Raw genomic sequence first — 22,308 nt, 5'->3', positions numbered from 1 at the left:
AGCCCACTAGGAATGATGTTTTATTTAACTGATTTACCTGGATCCATATTACTTCAATTTCATCTGATTCTAAATCATTCTACTTTTTAATGGTTGGTGTGCCATAACCATCAATAAACAACAAGTCATTTGCATGATTATCATTTAACTTTGTTTCTGTTAAACCCAAAATATTGACATAATTGACCATAGATAATAACAAAAATAAATTAAATTGGTCTAACTTGTATATAAAGCATTTAGTGTCTTTAATCTACATCTGGAGTAAGTCTAAAAAATGAATATTAACATTTCCAATAAAATCAGATAATCCATGTATTACTAACAAAATTAGTAGCCACTGGAATATTGCGTTGATTAAGACTACAAAAAAATCAATTTTTTAGGTTGTGCTGTATCATATTTGCCAATAAATAAGTCACGATCCATTATATGCATTTTCTGTATCTTTCCCACAAGTACACAATGGACAATCTCTCAAATAACTAATATACATATCATAATCACTAAAATTGTTTCTAATCCTAGAATGCAAATAAATAATTTGCCATCACCATCTAAGAAACAGGCATATGTGCATGGTCTTAGTCTCAGTTTTACTTCTTAATACTGAATAGTCACTTTCACAATTTAAAAATTTGGGAGTAGATCTCAGATATTAATAAAAATGTGTAATAATAATTTCTACTTATTTCAAGTGTAGAATTAGTTTGGGCACTTCCAACATTCAGAATATCAGCCACCATTTACTTGGACCAGGACTGAAAGGACATCAGAATAGGATGCAGGAGCAAATGTGGTAATAATAAAGGGTAACTATTTATAACTAAAATTAGTTTTACCTCCCAAAACCACATTTTAATAGCAGTAATACATTACCAGTTATTATTACATTACAACTTTTCCAGCCCCGAGGCAAGCTGATTGCCATGTCCTAGCTGTCAAAGTGAACATACCATCTGATGTCAGTACAGTGCTCTACTGTAGATAAATAATGTAACCCTTTGACTGGGATTTCTTTGTGTTAATACAGAACATCATCATAGATTATTTTTCTCACCCAATTTTTTCCAACTAAATTAATATAAACCTGCACTCTTGTAATTCATTTAGCAGATTCAAAACACAGCATTCATCAGGTACTATTATTGCTTTTCTTTCGTTATAAAGGTAGTCAGGTTTTGTACTCTTTAATGAAAATATGAATAATTATCTAAGTGGAATCTAGCTATATATACTGCTCTTAGAAACAGAAAAAAAATCAAGAAAAAATTTGTAATTGTTATGTGTTGGAAGTATTGTTCAATGAGCATCTCAAGCCATGTGCTTTTGATTATACTGTACATTAAGACAAATATGTTAATGAGGGCAAAGGGGTGACATGTCAACCCTAAATACATGAGTTCTATGCATGAGAAAAAAGAAACATAAAATCATTTGACATTATTACTTTATTATCACATTTCATCGATGGATGTCATATGAATTTGACAACAAAATAATTAATATATTTTATAGGGTTATGTTTTCACTACTGTATCATCAGTTCTAATTTGGAAAAAATCATTCTATAGAAGGCAATGGAGTGATACTGTGTAGTACCATATGCCTACTGGTTACAGTTCTAACAAAGTGTGTAGTGACATCAGGAAATGTCAAATTCATGACTTTCTTGGAAATTTATATTTTCTGTCCTGGAAATATGACAAGTGATGCTATCACTAGTGCTGTGATATGCTTAATGGAAATCTTTTTGTGGAATAGCATGTAGACTGATGAATGGGCCACTCTGGTTGGTAAGTGCAGGAGTTTTCATTTGCAATCACATTATTATATTTCAATCAACTGGGGAATTTGTGAGTGTAATTTAGAAGAAACCAGTTTGACATAACACATTTCTGGTTTTTGCTGGCTTTGTTGAAGCAATTGAGATAGGTTTTGTGTGGTCACTGATGTGTATTGCCTGCATATCTGGAGCTCTATCGAATAATGTGTGTGTGTGTGTGTGTGTGTGTGTGTGTGTGTGTGTGTGTGTGTGTGTGTGTGTGTGTGTGTGTGTTGTGGCAAATGATGGTGTTATCAAAACTGGAGAGACCTTAAGTTGCTTTACGAGGGAATTTCTTTTTGTTATATATCTGTTGTTGGATTTTATAACAACTCTGTCAAGCACAACAGAAGACAGCAAGGGTTTCTTTTGAAAAATAGTTCCTAGCACATGGAAACTACGACTGAGACAAGTCTGAGATAACCAGACTGAGCTAGGAAAAGTAAGGTTAACAAAACAGGTAGATTTGTCAGTCACATGGGTGAGAATTAAGAAAGGCCCATGATGCAGTAACCTGTTTTAAATCTCATGAAGGAAAAAATCTCTCTCAGTGACAGACTGATACACTCTTTCGACTGTTACAATAATCCACCTCAAGATTGTGGTTGCTTAAATACCATTTCTTTTCTCTTAAGATTTAGCCAAAATAGAAACATCAGATCCTAATTTGATACATGAGTCTATCCTGATCATCCCTAACAGAGGTCTGACTGGACCAGGAATTTAAATTGGTTCATGGGCTGCCAAATGTTGCTGATTGTTGGCTAGAAAGCTGACTGGCAAAGATGTGAGAATGAATTGTAATTGACACTGAATTGTAGGCAAGACTTTCTAATGATTAAGCATGAATTTCACTTTTCCTCATCACAGAGTCTATCTTTCTTGACATATGAGGTGCACAATGATGAATGTGTTGTCTGTGCAAACATAAGATACAGCTGTGTTTCATGAGGCTGACACACACTTGTGCAAGGAAAATGGCAAATTCTTGTGGGTCATTGATATGAAGAGACAATTTATGAGACATCGTGTGGTTGAGGATTAACTCCAGACAAATCACTGTCTTCCAAAAGAGTGACAGGTCCCTTGGTAAGGTGTATTTGAGAACACTGTATCAACCAGTCATTAAAATACTGGATAGGAACACCTAACAACCTTAAATGACCAGCTGTTACTCCCATCACCCTTGTAAAGGCTCTGGACAAGGGAGCTAAGCTGAATGAAAGAGCATGAAATTAATGACCTCTTTCTTCAGACAAACCTGCAGAAATTTCATAAGGGTTGGGATGATAAGTTGGTAAGCATTCTGGAAGTCTTTTTGTGACTGCCCAGACAGTCACCCATATGGCATTCCTGACTGAGACTTGCTATAATAGAATGTCTGATGTTTGTTGTTCAGTCTCCACTGAGAAGTGCCAATGACCCCTCTCTTGATTCAGAGGGGATTTACCAAAGAAGATGAAGAGGTAGCAGCTCCCTTCTTTCTCTCTGCTGGATCTCACACCCCACTGAATACAAAGTTTAGACAGATGATCATCAATGACAGTGCACTGAGAAAATGCCAAGTGCAAAGTGTCACTGTTTCAAGAAGCCAATTTATCATTGCATCATGTAGCATACTGAAGGGCTGAAAGTAAATTACAAAAACTAATGACTTGTGTAAATTGTAAATGGTAATACCTACCCTAACACTGTTACCAACAAGAAACAAGGGGGAATAAAATTATGGAAACAACACTTAATTAGTGGGTTCACAAAAATCATCACAATGACCAATGGGGACAATGATTAATACAAATAAATCCAAGGACTAGGGATAAAAGAATAACTGCAACACAGAAATGGATACATTACGGAAGGAAATTATGGCAAAAGACACTTAAATTAGCAAACTTCTTAATTACAGATACTTCACTTCTTATAAACAGGAATTACTTTTGCTATTATCATAAAATTGCAAATAAGTTTTAAACAAGAAACATGTTGGATAAAATACAGAGTGCTTTAGCTTCAGCTTTGCATAAGGCCATTCATTTCACATCTGATGACATATTTTACCTTCACATCTTTTTCTGCTATTACTATATTGTTATGTACATTTAATTTGTATTGTATGCTTGACCTTTGTAATTGAGGGTTGGGGTCTGGGTCTACGTGATAAGTGTCATTTTTTAAAAATATGTTTACTTGGCATTTAAGTTCAGGACATTGTTTAATCCATTGTAAATCCTATGGTTGACCTGATTTTTGACAGGTTCTTTGCTAAAATTTAACTAAACAGACCATACCTTGTTTACTAATTTTGATGGAAATTTCTACTGGAGGTGACCCAAGTCCATTGCATCTTGTTATGTCATAGTTCAGGTATATAAGGAAGACCAAATAAACAATTATTCATTCCTATTTTAATATCAGTCTTTGTGGAATCACTTTTAGTTGTGTACATTTATAATTTTTGAGACATTATTTACGTACTTATTTATTGTAATTTCAAAGTGCTCATTGACATTTTGGACTAAAACACTATTTTGGATTACTGTGAATTCAACCAAAGGCATTCTGGATCACTGTGATACATCAAGACTATTGGCATGTCAGCATATTCAAGACTAATGGTACATAAGCACATTCAAGACCTGGAAATCATTTGGTACACCATATTTTTGCACTTGTGATAGAATGTTTAGAATTATTATTATAAATATTATATATAAATATAAAATGTGTATTATTTTATTTTCATAATAATAGTTTTGTAAGGGTTATTTAGTTAATAACAATTTAAATACTGATTTTCCCCAAAAATATTAACTTGATACTTTAAAGATGAGTCATTATTGTATAGTGCATAAATTCATTTACAAGTTCAAAGGTTAAGGTGTACTAGTAGTTAAGTAAATATCACATGATCTGATTTTCAGGACATGAGTTCTGAAAGCCAAGTTGAACTAATTTATGAGTATTCAGTGTAAAACAGCTGATGTTGTTTATGAGATCAGATTATTCTAGAATGTATGTGTGCCACTCTCTGTATTGTGTAATAGATTTCTATTTTAGAGATGATTTATGGAGAATTAGGCATTACTAATTATTAATATGAGTCTTGGAAAGACATTTAGTTCTGTTTGCATTCTTTGGAATTATAAAGTGCTCAGATTTATTGATTACTTGAGAACCAGTTGTATTGGAATTACTGTGAATTCATTTAGAGACATTTGAATTTATATATATCTGTACTGGAATTACTGTGAATTCATTTAAAGCTTTATTTGGATTACATCGCTGATTCATCAGTATAATTGGGACATAAGTACATTAGTGGACATCATTTGGAATAACAATGGAACTCATTTTGATTCCTCAATACTTCTGGACTTGATAGAACATTTAAGACTGTTTAGAATTTCATTCACCATACTGTAAGTTATTTTTAATTCTTCACTCTGTATTTTAGGGAAATAAACTATATTTTCAATTTTACAAAACTTGTTGGTTTTCACTCTCACCATAGAGTCCTAACAATATGTAAGTGTACACAAAATAACAGCAGGAAGAACTTGTGTATTATGAGATTACATGTATTATATTTTATAAATCTACTATTATTAAAGAGAGACTTATGATACTGCAGCTGTGGGAGGCTTTGTGACCACTTGCAGTTACACCAACAGAGATAAGCCCAGAATGAAGAATAACTATGGTTGGAGATATAATAATGGGGTCTAACATAGTTGCCAAGTAATCTGTTACTCTAAGCAGCTCAACTGTTATATTTGCATATCATTAAGACTCATTATCTAAGATTTTAAAATTCAGTCCTCATTTATACCACCCATACTGATAATATTCTCACAAAGATGGAATCCATATTCATTGACAATATAAATGAATTCCAGAAGTGTGGTGATATATGTGCAGGGTGACATTGCCATTAACCAATATTTCATACCTCTTACAAACATGTCCACCAATATAATTTCAAGATTATGTGTAAACAGACTGCATGGAGTACATTTTCAAGGACTCATGAACAAGTCTGCAAGGACTTCCAAAGTTTTCAGGGAGTATTTTTCTTTTGGAAATTAAACTTTCTTCTTATATTACTTTGTTTATCACTGCATGCTGCATACATATGTACAAGAAGAAAAACTAAAAAGAAAAAGAAAAATAGTACCAGAACATCAAGGGACACTAATGATGTTTCATTTGATCCATCCAATTTTATCTAATTATGGACTATTTTTGGAAAATAGATAAAATAACAAATATTCTTAATTTTTAAAGTGATTTATTCAGTGTTAACATTTATGTTTACATTAAATATAATCATGTTCAAGGGGTTCAGGGAACAATCTGATAAATTTTCAACATATTCAAGAACTTTTCAAAGATAAAGCCAATTGTTTCAAAATTCAAGGCAACCCCTCAAAGTTAAGTATTTGCAAAGTTATATGAACTTTTCTCCAATAATGGAGAAGTTTGATAGTTTGATACATAGTCTGATAATGAATTTTTCCAAAATACAGACCATTACATCTCAGGTTTTGTTTGATCACACCTAACTTATTTATGGGATCCATCTAACTTAAGATTATTGTCCATAATGCTATCATCTAAACGAGTCTCTGATAGATATTATCAAACAAAATCTAAATCATGGCAAACATGTATAATATTTAAAAGTAAAAAGATAAGATAATATCTCTTGGCAATATAAGTGAGGTATTACAGCTGTAAAAATATGATGAATCTCATACAGACACAGCTCCGAAACCCACTAAATATCTTTGGATGCTATAAGAACAAATAATATCCATAATATACAAATGCTTAAGTTTGAGACCACTAGTCTTGTAATCTTTTAGATTAATCTTATCTATTCATTAACCCCTAGTTACACATTTATGTGTCATGAGGTTGTAACATACTTCCAAGATCTGTATCATCGAGGTCATTAAAGATACACCAAAGTGGATGGTATTACAGAAAAGTAGACAGATGTAGCTCAACAATGATACCAAATAATCTGAACTTTCTACTCGCATTATAAAATACAGATGAAAAAATGTAATTTTTGAGACCCAATTCTTTTACACCGGTTGTTGTAACTGGATTTTGTTCCTGGATTTTAGACATTTTGACTGAGATCTAGTGCAGACCAGTCTGAACTGCACACAGACAGGTGAACCTTTGCAGAAAGTATGATAAGTTTAAGATTTGAAGTAAAAGGTGGCAGGATATGAAAATGATAGGTTCAATAAATAAAAAAATTATGTTACTAACACAACTTGGCATCTGACTAGATAAAAATTTCTTGGAAGTAGATGCATTTGTATGCATTCAGAAGCAACCCCCAAAATGTATTTCTGACTACCGTTTCAGGTGAAAATGACAAAAAAATTCTCCAGAGGTTAATGGCATGAAGCATAAAGTCTGATAATTCAACATTACAACATGTGAATGGTTAAAGGCAAAATATACATTATTTAATAACCGAGTCTTTACTCAATGTGAAAAAGAGACTCATAAATACAACATCATTACAATTCAACCTTTTCGTCCATGACACAAGCTCTCTTGTGAAAAAAGTTTGATGCTTATCCTGTGTGAAATAATAAAGCTAGCCAGTTAAATAAAAAAAATGTAAAAATCTGAACGTAACTGATAAGATTGACTTTGTCTCTTGTCTACCTAAGGGAACAATTCACAAGTGTAAATTATAAACTATAGTCTGCCATAATCAAAGCAGAGGAAAAGAAATAAATACAGAGTAGGAAGAACAGAATGAAAGAGAAATAAATGCACACATAATGAAGAAATATTATGTTACTGGGTTTATACTATAGATTTCCCTGAGCAGTCTATTTCATCAACATTTTACCTGAATGTTAGATACAGAGGACTTTGATGTTGTCTTAATTAGAATGTAAAATCTCCCTCCATCAACAATATTTGGATTTTGGATGTGAATACTAGAATGCTGCTTGGTGGAGATGAAATCCATGTGATCTGGAAAAATCGTGTTTGTAGAGGAAAGTCCAACTTCATAGTCATGAATTCCACCTGGTCCACTTAATGTTTTCCATGACACAGTGAGCTGAAGAGAAGGAAATGATGATTTTCAAATAAACTAACACTCCATTATTGGAGAAAAATTTCAAAGAAATCCTGCCTTCAAAATCAATTTTGTCATGGTGGGTGGGTGTGTTGTTGCTGCTAGGTATCTAATTCAGAAAGGCATTCTTCAAATCACAAAAATATGGAAAATGTATTGATTTTAATAATTTGTAACAAACATGCTAGTCTATACCTTGCTTGGAAGTAAAGGCTACACTAACTTAATTTCTCATTATAAAACTATTGATGTCTGTCCAACACACATCTCGCACATACAGACAACCAGGCATTATACCCTGCTCTCTGGTACTTTACTTACATTATGTATTGCTGGAAGAGTACCCCTGATGTGCCCAATTGGACCAGCTTTACATGCCAGACTTGGTTTGATTGACTGTATAGTTCCGTTTGGAAAACGTTTCACAGGATACTGCATTAAATCAGTCTCATCTAAAAGTATGGCCGTTTCCCTACAAAAGCAAAAATAATAATTTTGATTCTTCTTGTAACACTATGATTAGCTTATAATGTGCTGAAAAATTGTGTTAAGCCCACAACAACTACAAATGAGTTGAACAATAGCCATTGTACAATACTTGGGAAAATATCTGAGAGCAAAATAAGAAATGGAAGATGCATCGCTGAAAATATCTTGCCAATCCCATGTACAGAGAACACAGATCATGTCTTTACCAGCACTATGTTGACTCCTGTACTTAATTTATATCCCACATCATACTACTGAATGAACTGAAATGACCTGTGTGCATGGATGCTTTCAATGTGACCTCTGTAATTAAAGATACAAGGTTCAATTAATATCCAAGAAAGTAAAAATAGCAGCATTTAAGGAAATTCATGATAACATGTGCTAGACATCACTATAAACTGCCACAATGCAGACATCATAGCAATATGACTGAAAAATTGTTAAAGCTACATTAAAAATCCAAATCACACACACACACACATACTTGAAAAGAATTTTAAAAAAATAAATAAGAGTCACTCAAAGGGACTGACATGCTATTGTAAAGAAAAAGAATTTCCAGGAATTCAACACAAGACTATTTCTTCTTTCTAACTGCTGAGTGTTGAAACAATCCTTGATGTTTTTAAGTAATAAAATATTCAAATTACCCACTGTAGCAGCCACAAAGGATATAACATCTGCACCATTTTCAGTTATGACAAACTTTATACCATTAGGAGACTTTTGGTGAAAACCCCTTTCAATATGAGCATCCATTCAAGAGAATTAGTGAAAAGATTTTCAATATATTCATTGTGGCCACCATGATAGGGCACCATTTTCATGTAGGACCAACTAGATATCACAAGTGTTTTGGTGAAAACTCAATATCAGTATTGCCATAAATTCTAGAGGAACAACAAAAGCAAAATTTTCAAGATGGATGTCAGATGGGCATCATTTTCATTCAGAAACAACTACATGCCATAAGAAGTCTTCTATGAAAACTCCATGTCAATATGATGCTGAGCATCTAGTAGTAGTAACAAGAGGATTGTCAAGATGACTGCCATGGCAGATCAGCATAATTTTTTTAAAACCAGACACCATAAGAAGTCCTCAGTTAAAATCCTATGCTTATATGGCTTTCCATTTAGGAGGAATAGCAATAACATGATTTTCAAGATGGCTGCTGTGGTGGCCATATTATATGTCATCTTAGTACCACTTTTGTTTAGGACCAACAAAACATCATAAGTCTTTAAGTGAAAATTCCATGTTGATATGATCATCCATTCCAAACTAGTAACAATAGCAAGATCTTCAAGATGGTCATTGTGGTTCCCTCCTTAATCCATCTGCAAGCCATCACAAAGCTTTGTAACTGTAGATGGTGGATAACCAAAGTTATTGTGCAGAAACAAAATTGGTAAGAGACAGAGAAAACATCATAACAAAACATTGATCATCACTAGTATTTTGATATCTTGCTTTGAGCAAAATTATACAAAAAGTTTACAAGTATTGTACATTGACTGTTTTGTCTTGATGTCCAAAAATGAAATGCTTGTGACTTGTGGGTACTTGTGGGTACTGTCAGTACTAATTGATAGTCCAGATTTAAAACTTCATTTTGAACATCATAATTTCTCACAAACCAGAGCCATGACATGAATTATTAAATTTAGGTCATAGTACTTGCTATGGTTGAGTTACTGTCCTTTAAAAACATCCGTATACAAATTGCATACCTGTTAGCTCTCATGCTGGGAGAAAAAAATCCTTATTTTTGGGGTCGTTCCATGCCTACCTCCCAATTTCATAATATCTCCCAATTTTTGCAGAGAACTCCCGATTATTACATTTTGTCTGTCGATTTTCATTTCTACCTAAACAAAAATCTACATCAGTAGGTATATCATATGCAATCCACAAAGGCCATGTTCTATATTATCATCTGTGAATATTGTTGTGACAAAATAATTACTATCACAAAACAAAGAGTTTTTTCTTCAGTAAATAGAATGTTAAAGTTTAAACATTATTTGCATAAATTTCATTTTTTTTAAAAACCACTATAACAATACTAAAATAAAAAAAATAAACCACAACAATAAAACTGTCAGCAATTAGTTTCAATCCCAAGAATGATCACTGTGAATGTTGTGTAATTTGCTCAACAAGCAAAATAGCATCTTGAATCCCAGCAAAGACACTGGCATTATACTGTACTGTATATACATGTACAAACATTAATTACCATCACATTAGGTGATATACAGCACAAACTACTGAGGTTAAGGAATAAACAAAAGAACATACAAATGACACTCATATTAAAAATAGGTCACACAGACCAACTTTTGATAAGGATGATCTGGATATTTTTTATTTTTTGAATGTTTTTGCTTTGATGCAACAAAGACATCCACATATCAATTTTCAGAAGTGTAGATGAAATTAGGTTGAAGATATTGATGGTACAACAACCAACCAAACAATAAACACAAAAACAAACAAGCCAATATTACAAACAAATGGGCAAAGTGGAAAATATGCTATTTTCCGGTGTGTCTCAGATTTGTCTCTAACTTGCACTGCTTCTTCCTGGGGTACTAATTTAATAGCAGCAATACATCGCTACTATGTAGTTTATTCATGCTGAAAAACCACCCATCCATTTGATGTGAACATATCCTGCCACAGAGTGGAGAATTATCAGCATGATGCAATACACTCATGCACCTGGTCTGGGACATGCACAGAAGGTCATATTTTTCAAGGACATCATGCTGTATGGATGTTATGCCTAGTTTGTTATGGAGAAAATCTGCTGCTTGCAGTGAGTAGTTACCGCACAAGCAATCTTCCTTCAAGAGTTAATTTGAATATGCAATCATTCCATGATTTAAATTCTATGCCAGAAACATTTTATCCCTTTCAGTATTCAGTTCTTGAATGGACATAAGAGTTACATTCTGCATCCCACCCTTTAGGACTTTGGGTACACCATAATACTTTAATATATTCAATTAAGGTATGGGTAAATCCTTGTGAGAAGGAATAACAGCACAACCTGCCTAACATTTAAAAGGCAACAAGAGGCTTGTATCTTCCTCTTTTTCTCTATCATAAAAGAAGTAAATCTTGTTATTGTGGTTGTTTCCTTCATCAAAAATTCCATATTCTCACAGGGAGCGAGAAGCAAAAATCTCTGTTAAGCATGTGTGTGATTGCATTTTTTCCTTTTAAAAAAGGTTGCAATGAGAAACAAAAGAAAAGAGGTAAAATGGGTCCTCAATTGTAGTTTTCCTAGTTTGTAAACAGGGGTAAACTCCATACGCACTGCACTGTATAAAACCAGGTAAGTATATTCATTACATTTAAATATATGTCATTTTTTCTTTTCTAAAATCAGATTAATGTCAGGACAGTCTGTAGGGCATTGTGGCCTTGAGAAGCACCTTTGGAACACTCATCCAGACTACACAAAAAATGAAAAAATGTTATGCACTTTGCAAATTATGGCCTTCAAAAACCTGTAAAGCTGATTCCAACCTTATCTATGTGTGACAGAAGTAATAAAAAGTTCCCTTCCCTGTATCGTCAAAATTTTCAGGGTTTTTTCTCAGACCCCTCACTCCTTGGTCCCAGGATGTTATGGGACCAACTTCATTTGTGGCATTTAAGGGCCCTGCAGGAGGGATTGAATGTTTGAGGAGTTGATTGCCTTCCCCAAAAGGAAGGAGAATTTGGACACTCTGCATGAACAGGGCAGCATGTTGCTCCCTCCCAAGAAGGAGGTGGTACACTGCTCACATCATGCCCCAAATAAATGGTTGTTCCTCCTGTTATCCTGTTATAGTGACAGCATGTTTCCCCCTTCCTTTAGGGAGGTGGTACACCACATTTATACTCATGACAGTGGATTGCTCTCTATGGGTAAAGAGGTGGAGCACCACACACCTATTCACTACAGTGACTTGCTCATTCCTCTTAGGGAGGTGGTGCACCACATACATATTCATGATAGCATGTTCCTCCCTCCATTAGGTAGGTGGAGCACCACATATCTATTCATAACAGTGTGTTTCTTCCTCCTATTAGAAAGATAGTGAGCTGTACACCTGATGTCCTGGAATGCATACTACTTCCTACCAACATTTTATGGGTAGCATGTCATGCCTCTCAGAAGGGAAGATCAGCAATGCAACCTTCTGAGCAATGAATCAGTTCAAGATGAAGTTATTCTCTGATGCTCACTTGATGTCCTCATGGTACGGGGATAGGGTACAGAATGAGTACCCCTCTACTGTCCCATCATATGCAGGATTGGGAGTACACCCACCAGGTTTGGAATAGGGAAGGAGATTGGATCATTATACCACCTTCCCTATTATCCCAACAAATCCTTATCAGTTGTGGGGTCCTTCATATCAGGGAAATTGGTCCATTATGCCCCCTTATGATACTAGACCCTTGATCCAGATTAAAAAAGATGCTGTGACTCATGTCCCACCATCACATCTTCCCCAGGTGGCATCCACCAGGAAGGCTGCAGGCATAGCATCATCAAGGAAAGACAAGCAGTCCTGTCTTTATCCTGAAACTTCAAGATCACATAAAGCTGCTACTCAAACTGGGGAACAACTATGGGAAATGGTGATGAGTGTTTCTATGTCACTTCCCCCGAGCAGTCACCTACTTGGAGCATTTTAGATGATGATGCATTGTCTACCCTTATTAATCCATGAAATATCAGAAAGGTTCTCCACTGGCCAATACTTTGCTCAGTGGCATAGAAGGTGGTATGTTCCTCCCTCTACCCTGAGACCTATGGACTCTGCCTCTAATTACCAGTTACTCTCCCTCAAGTGGCCCATTAATCTGTGGCCAAGGCATCCCAGCATTCATTTTCTGTTGCAATGGCCTTATCAGTGGAACTTTTTAAAAAATTGCCCACTGTAGAAGCACTGAAGAGACTCTAGGAGGAAGTTTCACTTCCTTTCCCAAAGACCAAGGAAGAAGGGGAGAAGGCTATTAGAAGTAACAACCCCTTCTGCCATGCATTCCTCTCTCAAATGTCTCTATAGCTGATCATCTAGGCCCCTTTTCTGAGGCATGATCAAGAATCATGGCCATTGGGTGGGTCCTTTCTATCATGAACACGGGTTATTGACTTATAATTAACCCCCTCTATCAAGAACTCCCATGTTCTTTCACCGGTCCAGCCTGGTGAAATTAACTGAACAGGTGCACACCCTTTTGCAGAAAGGGACAGTTGAGATGGTCCTGAATAATCACTTTCCCACATTCCACTCTGGACTCTTCCTGGTTATCAAGAAAAGTGGGAAATTTCCAAACATCATCAATCTCTCAATATTTAACTAGTTTCTGCTGTAGTAGCATTTCAAGATGAAGACCCTTCCTCAATCTGGAACTCAATGTGTCTGTCATATTGGACAGTCTCCATCAACCTTCAGGATGCCTACATGCACATCCTGATTTTTCCACCACATTGGAAATACCTCCAGTTCTGCTTAGACAGAAAGGATGTTATTTCTCAGTTCTATGTGCTGCCATTCAGAATGCCTTCCACACCCAGAGTCTTCACTTGAGTTATGGGAGAGTTGCAGTATATGTCTTGATGACTGGAAACCCTGATTCTCATGTATTTCAATGAATGGCTGATCCACAATGTTCAGGTTCAGTCCCTCCATCAGGATCTGTTCTGAGGATGGTAGACAGTAACTTGGTAAGGTCTTTTACCTACCCAATCCTGAGCATTTAGAACTCATTTCATCTCAGGACTTTGTTTATGAGGGGATGAATTTCCTCATGAACCAGAACAAAGTTTGGGTTTTGTTGGATCACAGAGATCAAACCCTGGCACATCGACAGAAACTATTCATTGAAACATTGTGGACTCCTATCCCTGTTGTGAACCCTGAATACCACTGCAGATCGAGTTCCTTCTGAACATGTTCACATGAGCCCAGTTTCTCCTTCTTGCAAGGTAGAAACCACACAAAGAATCAGCTCGGAATTCTCTAGGACAAGACTTTCATCACCATTTGCACTAGTGGATGAACATTGACAGATTCCTGACTGGGGTCATCATTCCTGTACAATATTCACACTCCTATCTGTCAGATTCTGGTTAGGGTGCTCATTTACAGCTGAAAGGGCACAATTATTCAGGGTCTTTGGTCTCAGGAAAAGTCGACCCTCCACATCAACAACCTAAAAATGAAAGCTGCATTTCTAGAATTGCAAGAGTACATAGACAAAGTAAGGGGTTGATGTGTCATGGTTTCATCAGATAACACATCTGTTAAAGCATATCTCCAACATCAGGGAGGCACACATGCTCCTTCTCTTTGCATTGAGGCCTGAAATCTCCATCCTCTGGGCCGCCTCTGAAAATCACCCTCTAAGTTCATCACAATCCAGAATAGAAGAATGTTTAAGCAGACAGTCATTCACATCAGGCAAAATACACCACTCCCTCGATAACTTGCACCCTGATAACTCATGAACCTGCTTATAATGCAGGGTCAGGCGTGGATTGCATCTTTTAAAACCAGTAAATACAACAAAAATTATCCCTATTTCACAATCAAAATTGGTAGCTGAAACATTGATATAACGCTCATTTTATAGTCAAAAATGGTAGATATGACCTCAACATTTTGAAATTATAAACTTTTAATAAGAAGTCATATAAGTGGTTGCATTTTCTTTTCAGATGACATTCTTAGTACTCCATAATTAATAATATTCAAGGAAGTTTTGATCCATGAAAATGTCACTCTTAGTGTAGGCAGTACATTAATATTTAAATACTAATTACATAATTTTTGTTAGGTGAAATTTGTGTTTTAATTCTATTTTTTAGCTCCTCTTAAGTGTAATCATCATAACTGCAATGTGTATTTAAACGTAAAATGTGTCAATCTACCCTAACAGCTATGTCCACAAGAGTTTCTCTGAGAACTTAATTAAGTGCCAACCATGTTTTGATAACTGAGTTGTGGAAGTATTTGTTGTAGTGTTGCACTGAATTAAAAGCTGGCCTCCTTTGTATTATCACATTAATTATGTCTTTTGAATCAAATAAAGCAGGTGAATTAAAAGATATCTTAAAAGGCGTGCAAATCCTACAAACTTAAAATCTAGCAGCCCCAGTTGTATGTCAGGTGAACTCACTTCATGGATCAATTGAACACTGTTAAAAATATTATTGTGTACGTAACACAAACTATCTTAAATTAACCAACTCATTCGTAACTGTGATCAAAGATAGCAAGGCAACCAAACTAAAAGAATACTTCATAAAATAAAGAGCTTGGTTTCACAGATACAGACCTTTGTGGGCAAACTAGTTTCAGAGAATTTCTGAACTGGCACTAAAAAGTATCCTTAAGGATGAAAAGAAGTTTCACTGTTACTTCCAATGAAATCATGACAACAATACTGTACTAACTGAACAAATCAAAAATTTAGTTTTGATTTAGACAATTGTCTCACAAAATAAATATTGCTTTTTTTGAAGAAGAAAGGAATCTTGTTTGGTGGTGTATCAACAGTCCATCTAGTTCCCTGCAAACAGACTCACAATTTTGCAGGATACTATTAAATACCAATCCGGGAACCAGACTTATCAACAAAACAAAAAGCAGTAACGTAATACACTGATGTTTTCACGTACACATGATGGTTGTTCAAACCAGTTGGAACAATCTTTCACATGTTGGACATTTTGAAAATAAATGTTATTTATACGGAATAATGAACAACCTTATTAGAAAAAGCGCATTATTAACAATTATTAATGATGTGATTATAAAACGAGGATTCAGTCATTAAACAGCCCAATCCCCAAACTCCATCCCCAGTCAATGTTTTCTCGAAGTTTATGTGGACTTTTTCAATTTTTGGAGGTCCCTTGGTAACTCGCACCCTCACTTATAGTGCAGTCAATGTTTGTGGACCCCATTGTGCGAGAGTTATCAAGGGAGAGGTGTAGTTCTCACAGAATGGACTCATCACCATTCTATGACAGTCCCTTTTCTCTGAATGGTGAAGCAACAGTGGACTTGTTTGCCACCAGTCTCAACAACAGATTTCCCTTTTATGTCTCTCCAATCATGGACCAGTGAGAACAGGCAGTGGACACATTTAGCTTCCAGTGGGATCTGCAAAAAAATCAGAACTTCCAACTTTCACATCATTTCACTGTGGCCTCAACAATCATGGTTCAACATTCTTCTATGCATGTTGATAGATCAGCCCCACATCTCTTCTCCACAAGAGGTATCTTCTGTCACAACACAAGGGCTACCTCCAATACAACAGCCCACATATCCTCCACATTCACACTTGCCTCATCAGTATTTCACAAAAAACATGCTCCATCATTCAAACCAAGAGAGCTGCAACATCCAAAGTCAAAGGTACCAGATGGAGTTCAGTAGGAAACTTGTTGATTCTAGCTGTTCCTCTGTAACTTCTATTTCTGATTTCCTGCTGTTCCTTTTGAAAACAGTTCAGTATGAACTATTAAAGGCTACAGAGCTGCAATTTCCAACAATTCTCTCATTGCTTAGCAATCAGTTTGGAGTCACACCTTGCTGACCTTATAATATGAGCTGCAGAGACCTGTCTCCTACTCTCTCATACCTAGACAGAGTCTTTCTTGTGTTTTATGGTCTTGAACCAAAACCCCCTATGAACTACTGAAAGGCTTCCTTTCAGGATCACATACTCAAAACTGTGTTTCACTTGCTAAAGCATCTGTGACAAGGTGCAGTGATATTTATGCCTGACGGACACAGGCTATCTCTGGTTAAATGGAGATTACAAATATGTTTCTCTCCTTTGTCAACCAGGAATTTCAGAGTCCATGAGGTTCAAACCATTGCTCTCTCATGGGTCCACTAGTTAATCACTTCTCCTCCTCAGACATAATGATGGTTGTATTTTGGCATTTCCATACAGTACTGCCTTCTTCTCCTGTGCACCGCTAACCTCATGCCCTGAAGAGCATGTTGCTCTCTCCCATTAGAGAAGTGGTACACCAAACACACCAAGTACAGGAATTTTTTCTCTTGGACCTATAACTGTGGCAACAACATGTGGCCCAGAGAGATACAAATATTCTATAACATGGACCTCTCCCTCAATGGTGAGTACATTCCATTTTCTCTGATTTTAATCACTTATAATGATAGCATCAGCCTTCCCACCCACAAATTCAACTGTATATTAGTGATAGGTAATGTATTGCTGCTGCTAAAATGTAGTTTTTATGGGGAGGGGAAGGGGTAAACTAATTCTAATGATGCAATACCTACCTACTGTCAAATGCCCCCACTCTGATGTCCCAACAGTATTGTCACCTTTGAAAAGATCGCCTTCTACGCATATCCCAGGCCAGGTGCATCAGTGTATTGCATCATACCGACAATTCTCCACTCTATGGGAGGATGTATTCACATTGAACAGACAGTGGTTCTTTTGGCATGAAAAAGTATCAGCTGCACACTAGCAATGGATAAGTGCTGCATGATTAAAAGGAAAATTTATTAATTTTTATTTATACACAACACTTCTTCTAGTCCAACTCTGTTTGCTTCCTGCAGATTGACATGTGTACATTGTTATTATATGGTTCTTTATTATCCTACTTTATCCATATTTGTAAAGTAGTAGGGCTGGATAGTATTAGATTGTTGGACTCCTAAAAGAAGGTTATAATAGACCCACATGAGTCTATTTAGATATCTAGGTAATCTGGTGATAAGACCATCAGCTTAAGCTAGCTGGCAGCAAACTCATTTTGAGTTTTAGTCATTTCTACATGTACAAGGGCCACAGTTTGCAGCAAGATCTCTACTATATCAACTGGTGTCAAATTTAAGGAGGTATTCAGAGGCTACTCAGAATTTACTTGACTGAATAATTAACTTGATCAAAGACCGATAAAAATGAATTTATTTCATTGAATAATTAGTCCTAATATATAATTATGAGGTCAACATAGTGCAGTTATGGCAACAATGAGGTCACTATTAACCAATCATAATTAAGCTAAGCTTAACTAATCGATAATTATGTATATGATGTTACCTCTAGCCAATCAAATTTTGGGGCTGAAGAAATAATTTGACTCTGGGGCACAATATGTTATTTGGATTCATGATTAGTCAGTCAAGGTGCACATGTTACAAGTTAATCTAAACTGCAGCGATTCTGTTCTATGGTTAAATTGTTTTGAATTAAAAAAAATACCCACCACCATTCCCAGGCTCCACCTTCAGGTTTTCTATGTCAAATCCACAAAGGTATTCTGGTCAGCTGCTTATATGTCATTGAGGCTACTTGCTCAGCTATGGCCAGATTTTGTTTTAGCCCCGTGTTTTAGATAGGGTCTCTGTTTTACCCCCAATTCGGATATGCTTTGACCTACAACATGCCTTGATTTCATCTTGGTTTTCAAACACTTCATTGATCAGGGATCATACTCAGGGTTCAGTCTCTGGGATCAGCCCAGATCAAGAGTTAGGGATTTGTGCTGGATTCACCCAAGTACAGACCTTGGGATCACCCCAGGGTCAGTAGAATGGCGGGATCAACCTGCCTAAGGCAGCTCTGAGAGCAGAGCAGCTCTATAGTGGGGATTACATTGGGATCACCCAGTACAGACCTTGGTATCACCCCAGGTCATTAAAATGTCAGCAGCTCAGCTCATGTGATTATCCTGGGGCACCCCAGTACAGACCTTAATGGGATCACTCAGTAAAATATTAGAACAAGGGGTATAGCAAACTTGGATCAACCTGTCTTGGACCAATTTTTTTTTCTTCAAATGACTAGCCCCCACAGAGAAGCCAAATTTATTTATGCTGTTCTCCAGACTCTAGAGTAACTACTAGGATGCCTGTGTGTTATGATGTTTAGAATAAAATAACATTATTTACTTGATAAGGATATTGTGTGTGTGTGTGTGTGTGTGTGTGTGTGTGTGCGAGAAAGAGAGAGAGAGATTAATGTACGTATCATTTTATGTAGTTAATGACAGAATGATCAACACCTGGCAGCAAGATTTATATCTGGTGAATACAAAACCAGAGAAGCAGGATGCATCAACAAATTGTTAACTGCCCTGGGTCTACCAACATTCCAAGACAAGCATAGTAGGATTTGCTTGGCATATCTCTAAAAAGCAGTTGAAGGGTTAGTGCTGGCTCTCATACCGAATATATTTTTAAAACCATTAGGACAAAAATGCCAGATCAGAGCAAATCTTTTCCAAATTTTGACAGTGTGTACATTGTAGAAATACTATTACAAAAATATTAGTAGATGTTCTGTAGTTGTATAACGTAGAACAGAACAATTAAGAAATTCTTTCTTCATAAAAACAATTGTGGACTGGAATCATCTTAGTGACAGTGTTGTGTGTACAATCAGTGGAGAGCTTCAAGACAGCTCTTAAACAAATACCAACTTTCTAGTTGGCTCTCTCTTCCGTGCAAATTTATACCATAACTGGCCCTGCACTGTACACATTCAGATTTATGCCACAACTGGCCCTGCACTGCACACATTCAGATTTATGCCTTAACTGGCCCTGCACTGCACACATTCAGATTTATGCCATAACTGGCCCTGCACTGTACACATTCAGATTTATGCCTTAACTGGCCCTGCACTGCACACATTCAGATTTATGCCATAACTGGCCTGGCACTGTACACATTCAGATTTATGCCTTAACTGGCCCTGCACTGCACACATTCAGATTTATGCCATAACTGGCCCTGCACTGTACACATTCAGATTTATGCCATAACTGGCCCTGCACAGTACACATTCAGATTTATGCCATAACTGGCTCTGCACTGTACACATTCAGATTTATGCCATAACTGGCCCTGCACTGTACACATTCAGATTTATGCCATAACTGGCCCTGCACTGTACACATTCAGATTTATGCCAAAACTGGCCCTGCACTGTACACATTCAGATTTATGCCATAACTGGCCCTGCACAGTACACATTCAGATTCATGCCATAACTGGCCCTGCACTGTACACATTCAGATTTATGCCATAACTGGTCCTGCACTATACACATTCAGATTTATGCCATAACTGGCCCAGCACAGTACACAATCAGATTTATGCCATAACTGGCCCTGCACTGTACACATTCAGATTTATGCCATAACTGTTCCTGCACTATACACATTCAGATTTATGCCATAACTGGCCCAGCACAGTACATATTCAGATTCAGAGCAAACCAGTCTGAACAGACTAATGATCGTGAGTGTGTATAAAATTAGTTTACTCAAAAAAAACCAGTACATTTAGTGTGCAAATCAAACATATTTTCACAAAGCATTTGTGGTAATGTTTTGTACAAAACAATCATTTAATAATACTGATCTGAAATTATGGTACATTCCTCCAGCATAATACTGATAGTTATTTTTGGCAAAGATTTCTGTCTCAACTTCATCAGAAAATAGTAATTCTGTTTAAGACCAATGTGAGAATTTCATTTATACTGCGAGAGTCATACAAGTTACATACAAAAATGTGGCATATACATGTTAATAGTTACATGTAAACTGTGGCACATACAAGATATTTATTTTGATGCTAAATTTTAAAAAAAATAATATGCACTGAATTACTCACAGATTGGTGCTGTTACCATTCTCTACTTGATACACTTCCCTGTCCTTGCTGATATACCACACATTGGAACCAGAAGTTTTTACAAGTGCAGGTCTCATCTTCATTGTCTCTATGCGTAATTCTTTCACCTTAGGTAATGTTGTATCTATGGTAACACCATCAGAACACACTGGGGTTGATGGGTCCAAGGCATGGTTGTATGCAGCCACCGTTATGTAATAGGTTCCCTCTTCCAAAACTGTGAAAGATGCTTGTGTTGCGTATGTCTCAGTTATCTGTCATAAAATGAGAAATAAAAACACACCTCTTTAATGTCATGTAATAAATCAGACCTGGATTCATAAAGAGAGAATTAAGAGAGCTCATCTGGTTGATATATGCCTGCATAATAACCAAATGCTAGAAGCTATTGGCCAAGAAATCGGTGCCATTACAATGCCCTCTGTAGATAATTTTTGCAATGTCATTTATAGTATCTGTTATAAAAACAACTATTTTTTAAGGCTTCTCTGATGAAAGGCCACAATGCAGCACACTTTCCATCACAATTTTTAAAATTCTGCAAAGCAGACGTTTTTAATGAAGTTATGTAAATATTTCTGACAGTTTTAGTACCTATAGCCTTATTTCATGCCGTATAAGCATAATTTATACACCACTCCCTCGATAACTCGCACACATCGGGGTCCAGAAACATCGACCGCACTATAAGCGAGGGGCGAGTTATCGAGGGACCTATAAAATAAGCCCAAAACCAATAAAGTGATTGACGACATAACGGAAAAATAAGGGGGAGTAGGCAGATTATACTGTTGAATACTCACTTAATAAACGTTCTGAGATTAACTGTTAATAAATATCTCTTCATAACGGTGTACTTTATTATTTTCTCGTAGGACAACATTAAAAATTTCAGGATAAATTACAGTATATTGAGGCGATCATCAAAAACATTATTCCATGTGGTTTCCGTTCGCTGAACATGTGTACCACTTCACACATTGTGTACTATGTCACTAATTTTTATGTTGTATACATTCTAGTTTTATTGTTTGAGCGAAATTAGAAGTTTTTTTATACACAAAAGATCAACTCTTTTCGAGAAACAGTGTCGATCGAACGATAGATAGATAGATTTGAATGCGATAGAAGTAAAATGGAAAAAAAAACAAAACAAAAAT

At 36.0% G+C, this 22,308-nt stretch overlaps 1 protein-coding gene across 1 annotated transcript in view; it reads right to left on the bottom strand.

Annotated features, from left to right (window-relative positions):
- LOC149805301 (uncharacterized) overlaps positions 1-22,308 on the bottom strand; it is a 384,402-nt gene that overhangs the window by 202,506 nt on the left and 159,588 nt on the right. Inside the window, exons 17-19 of the mRNA XM_089949218.1 lie at positions 21,128-21,402; positions 8,262-8,412; positions 7,707-7,922 (exon numbers count right to left, since the gene is read on the bottom strand). Coding sequence (XP_089805344.1) covers positions 7,707-7,922; positions 8,262-8,412; positions 21,128-21,402 — 642 coding nt within the window. The remainder of the gene's footprint in view (positions 1-7,706; positions 7,923-8,261; positions 8,413-21,127; positions 21,403-22,308) is intronic.

Source organism: Sinohyriopsis cumingii, chromosome 2 (genome assembly GCF_028554795.1).
Source record: "Sinohyriopsis cumingii isolate HCF-2022 chromosome 2, ASM2855479v2, whole genome shotgun sequence".
In the NCBI taxonomy this organism is placed as follows: Eukaryota; Metazoa; Mollusca; class Bivalvia; order Unionida; family Unionidae; genus Sinohyriopsis; species Sinohyriopsis cumingii.
The sequence above is the reverse complement of the archived record's forward strand: the minus strand, read 5'-3'. Positions and strand labels throughout refer to the sequence as shown.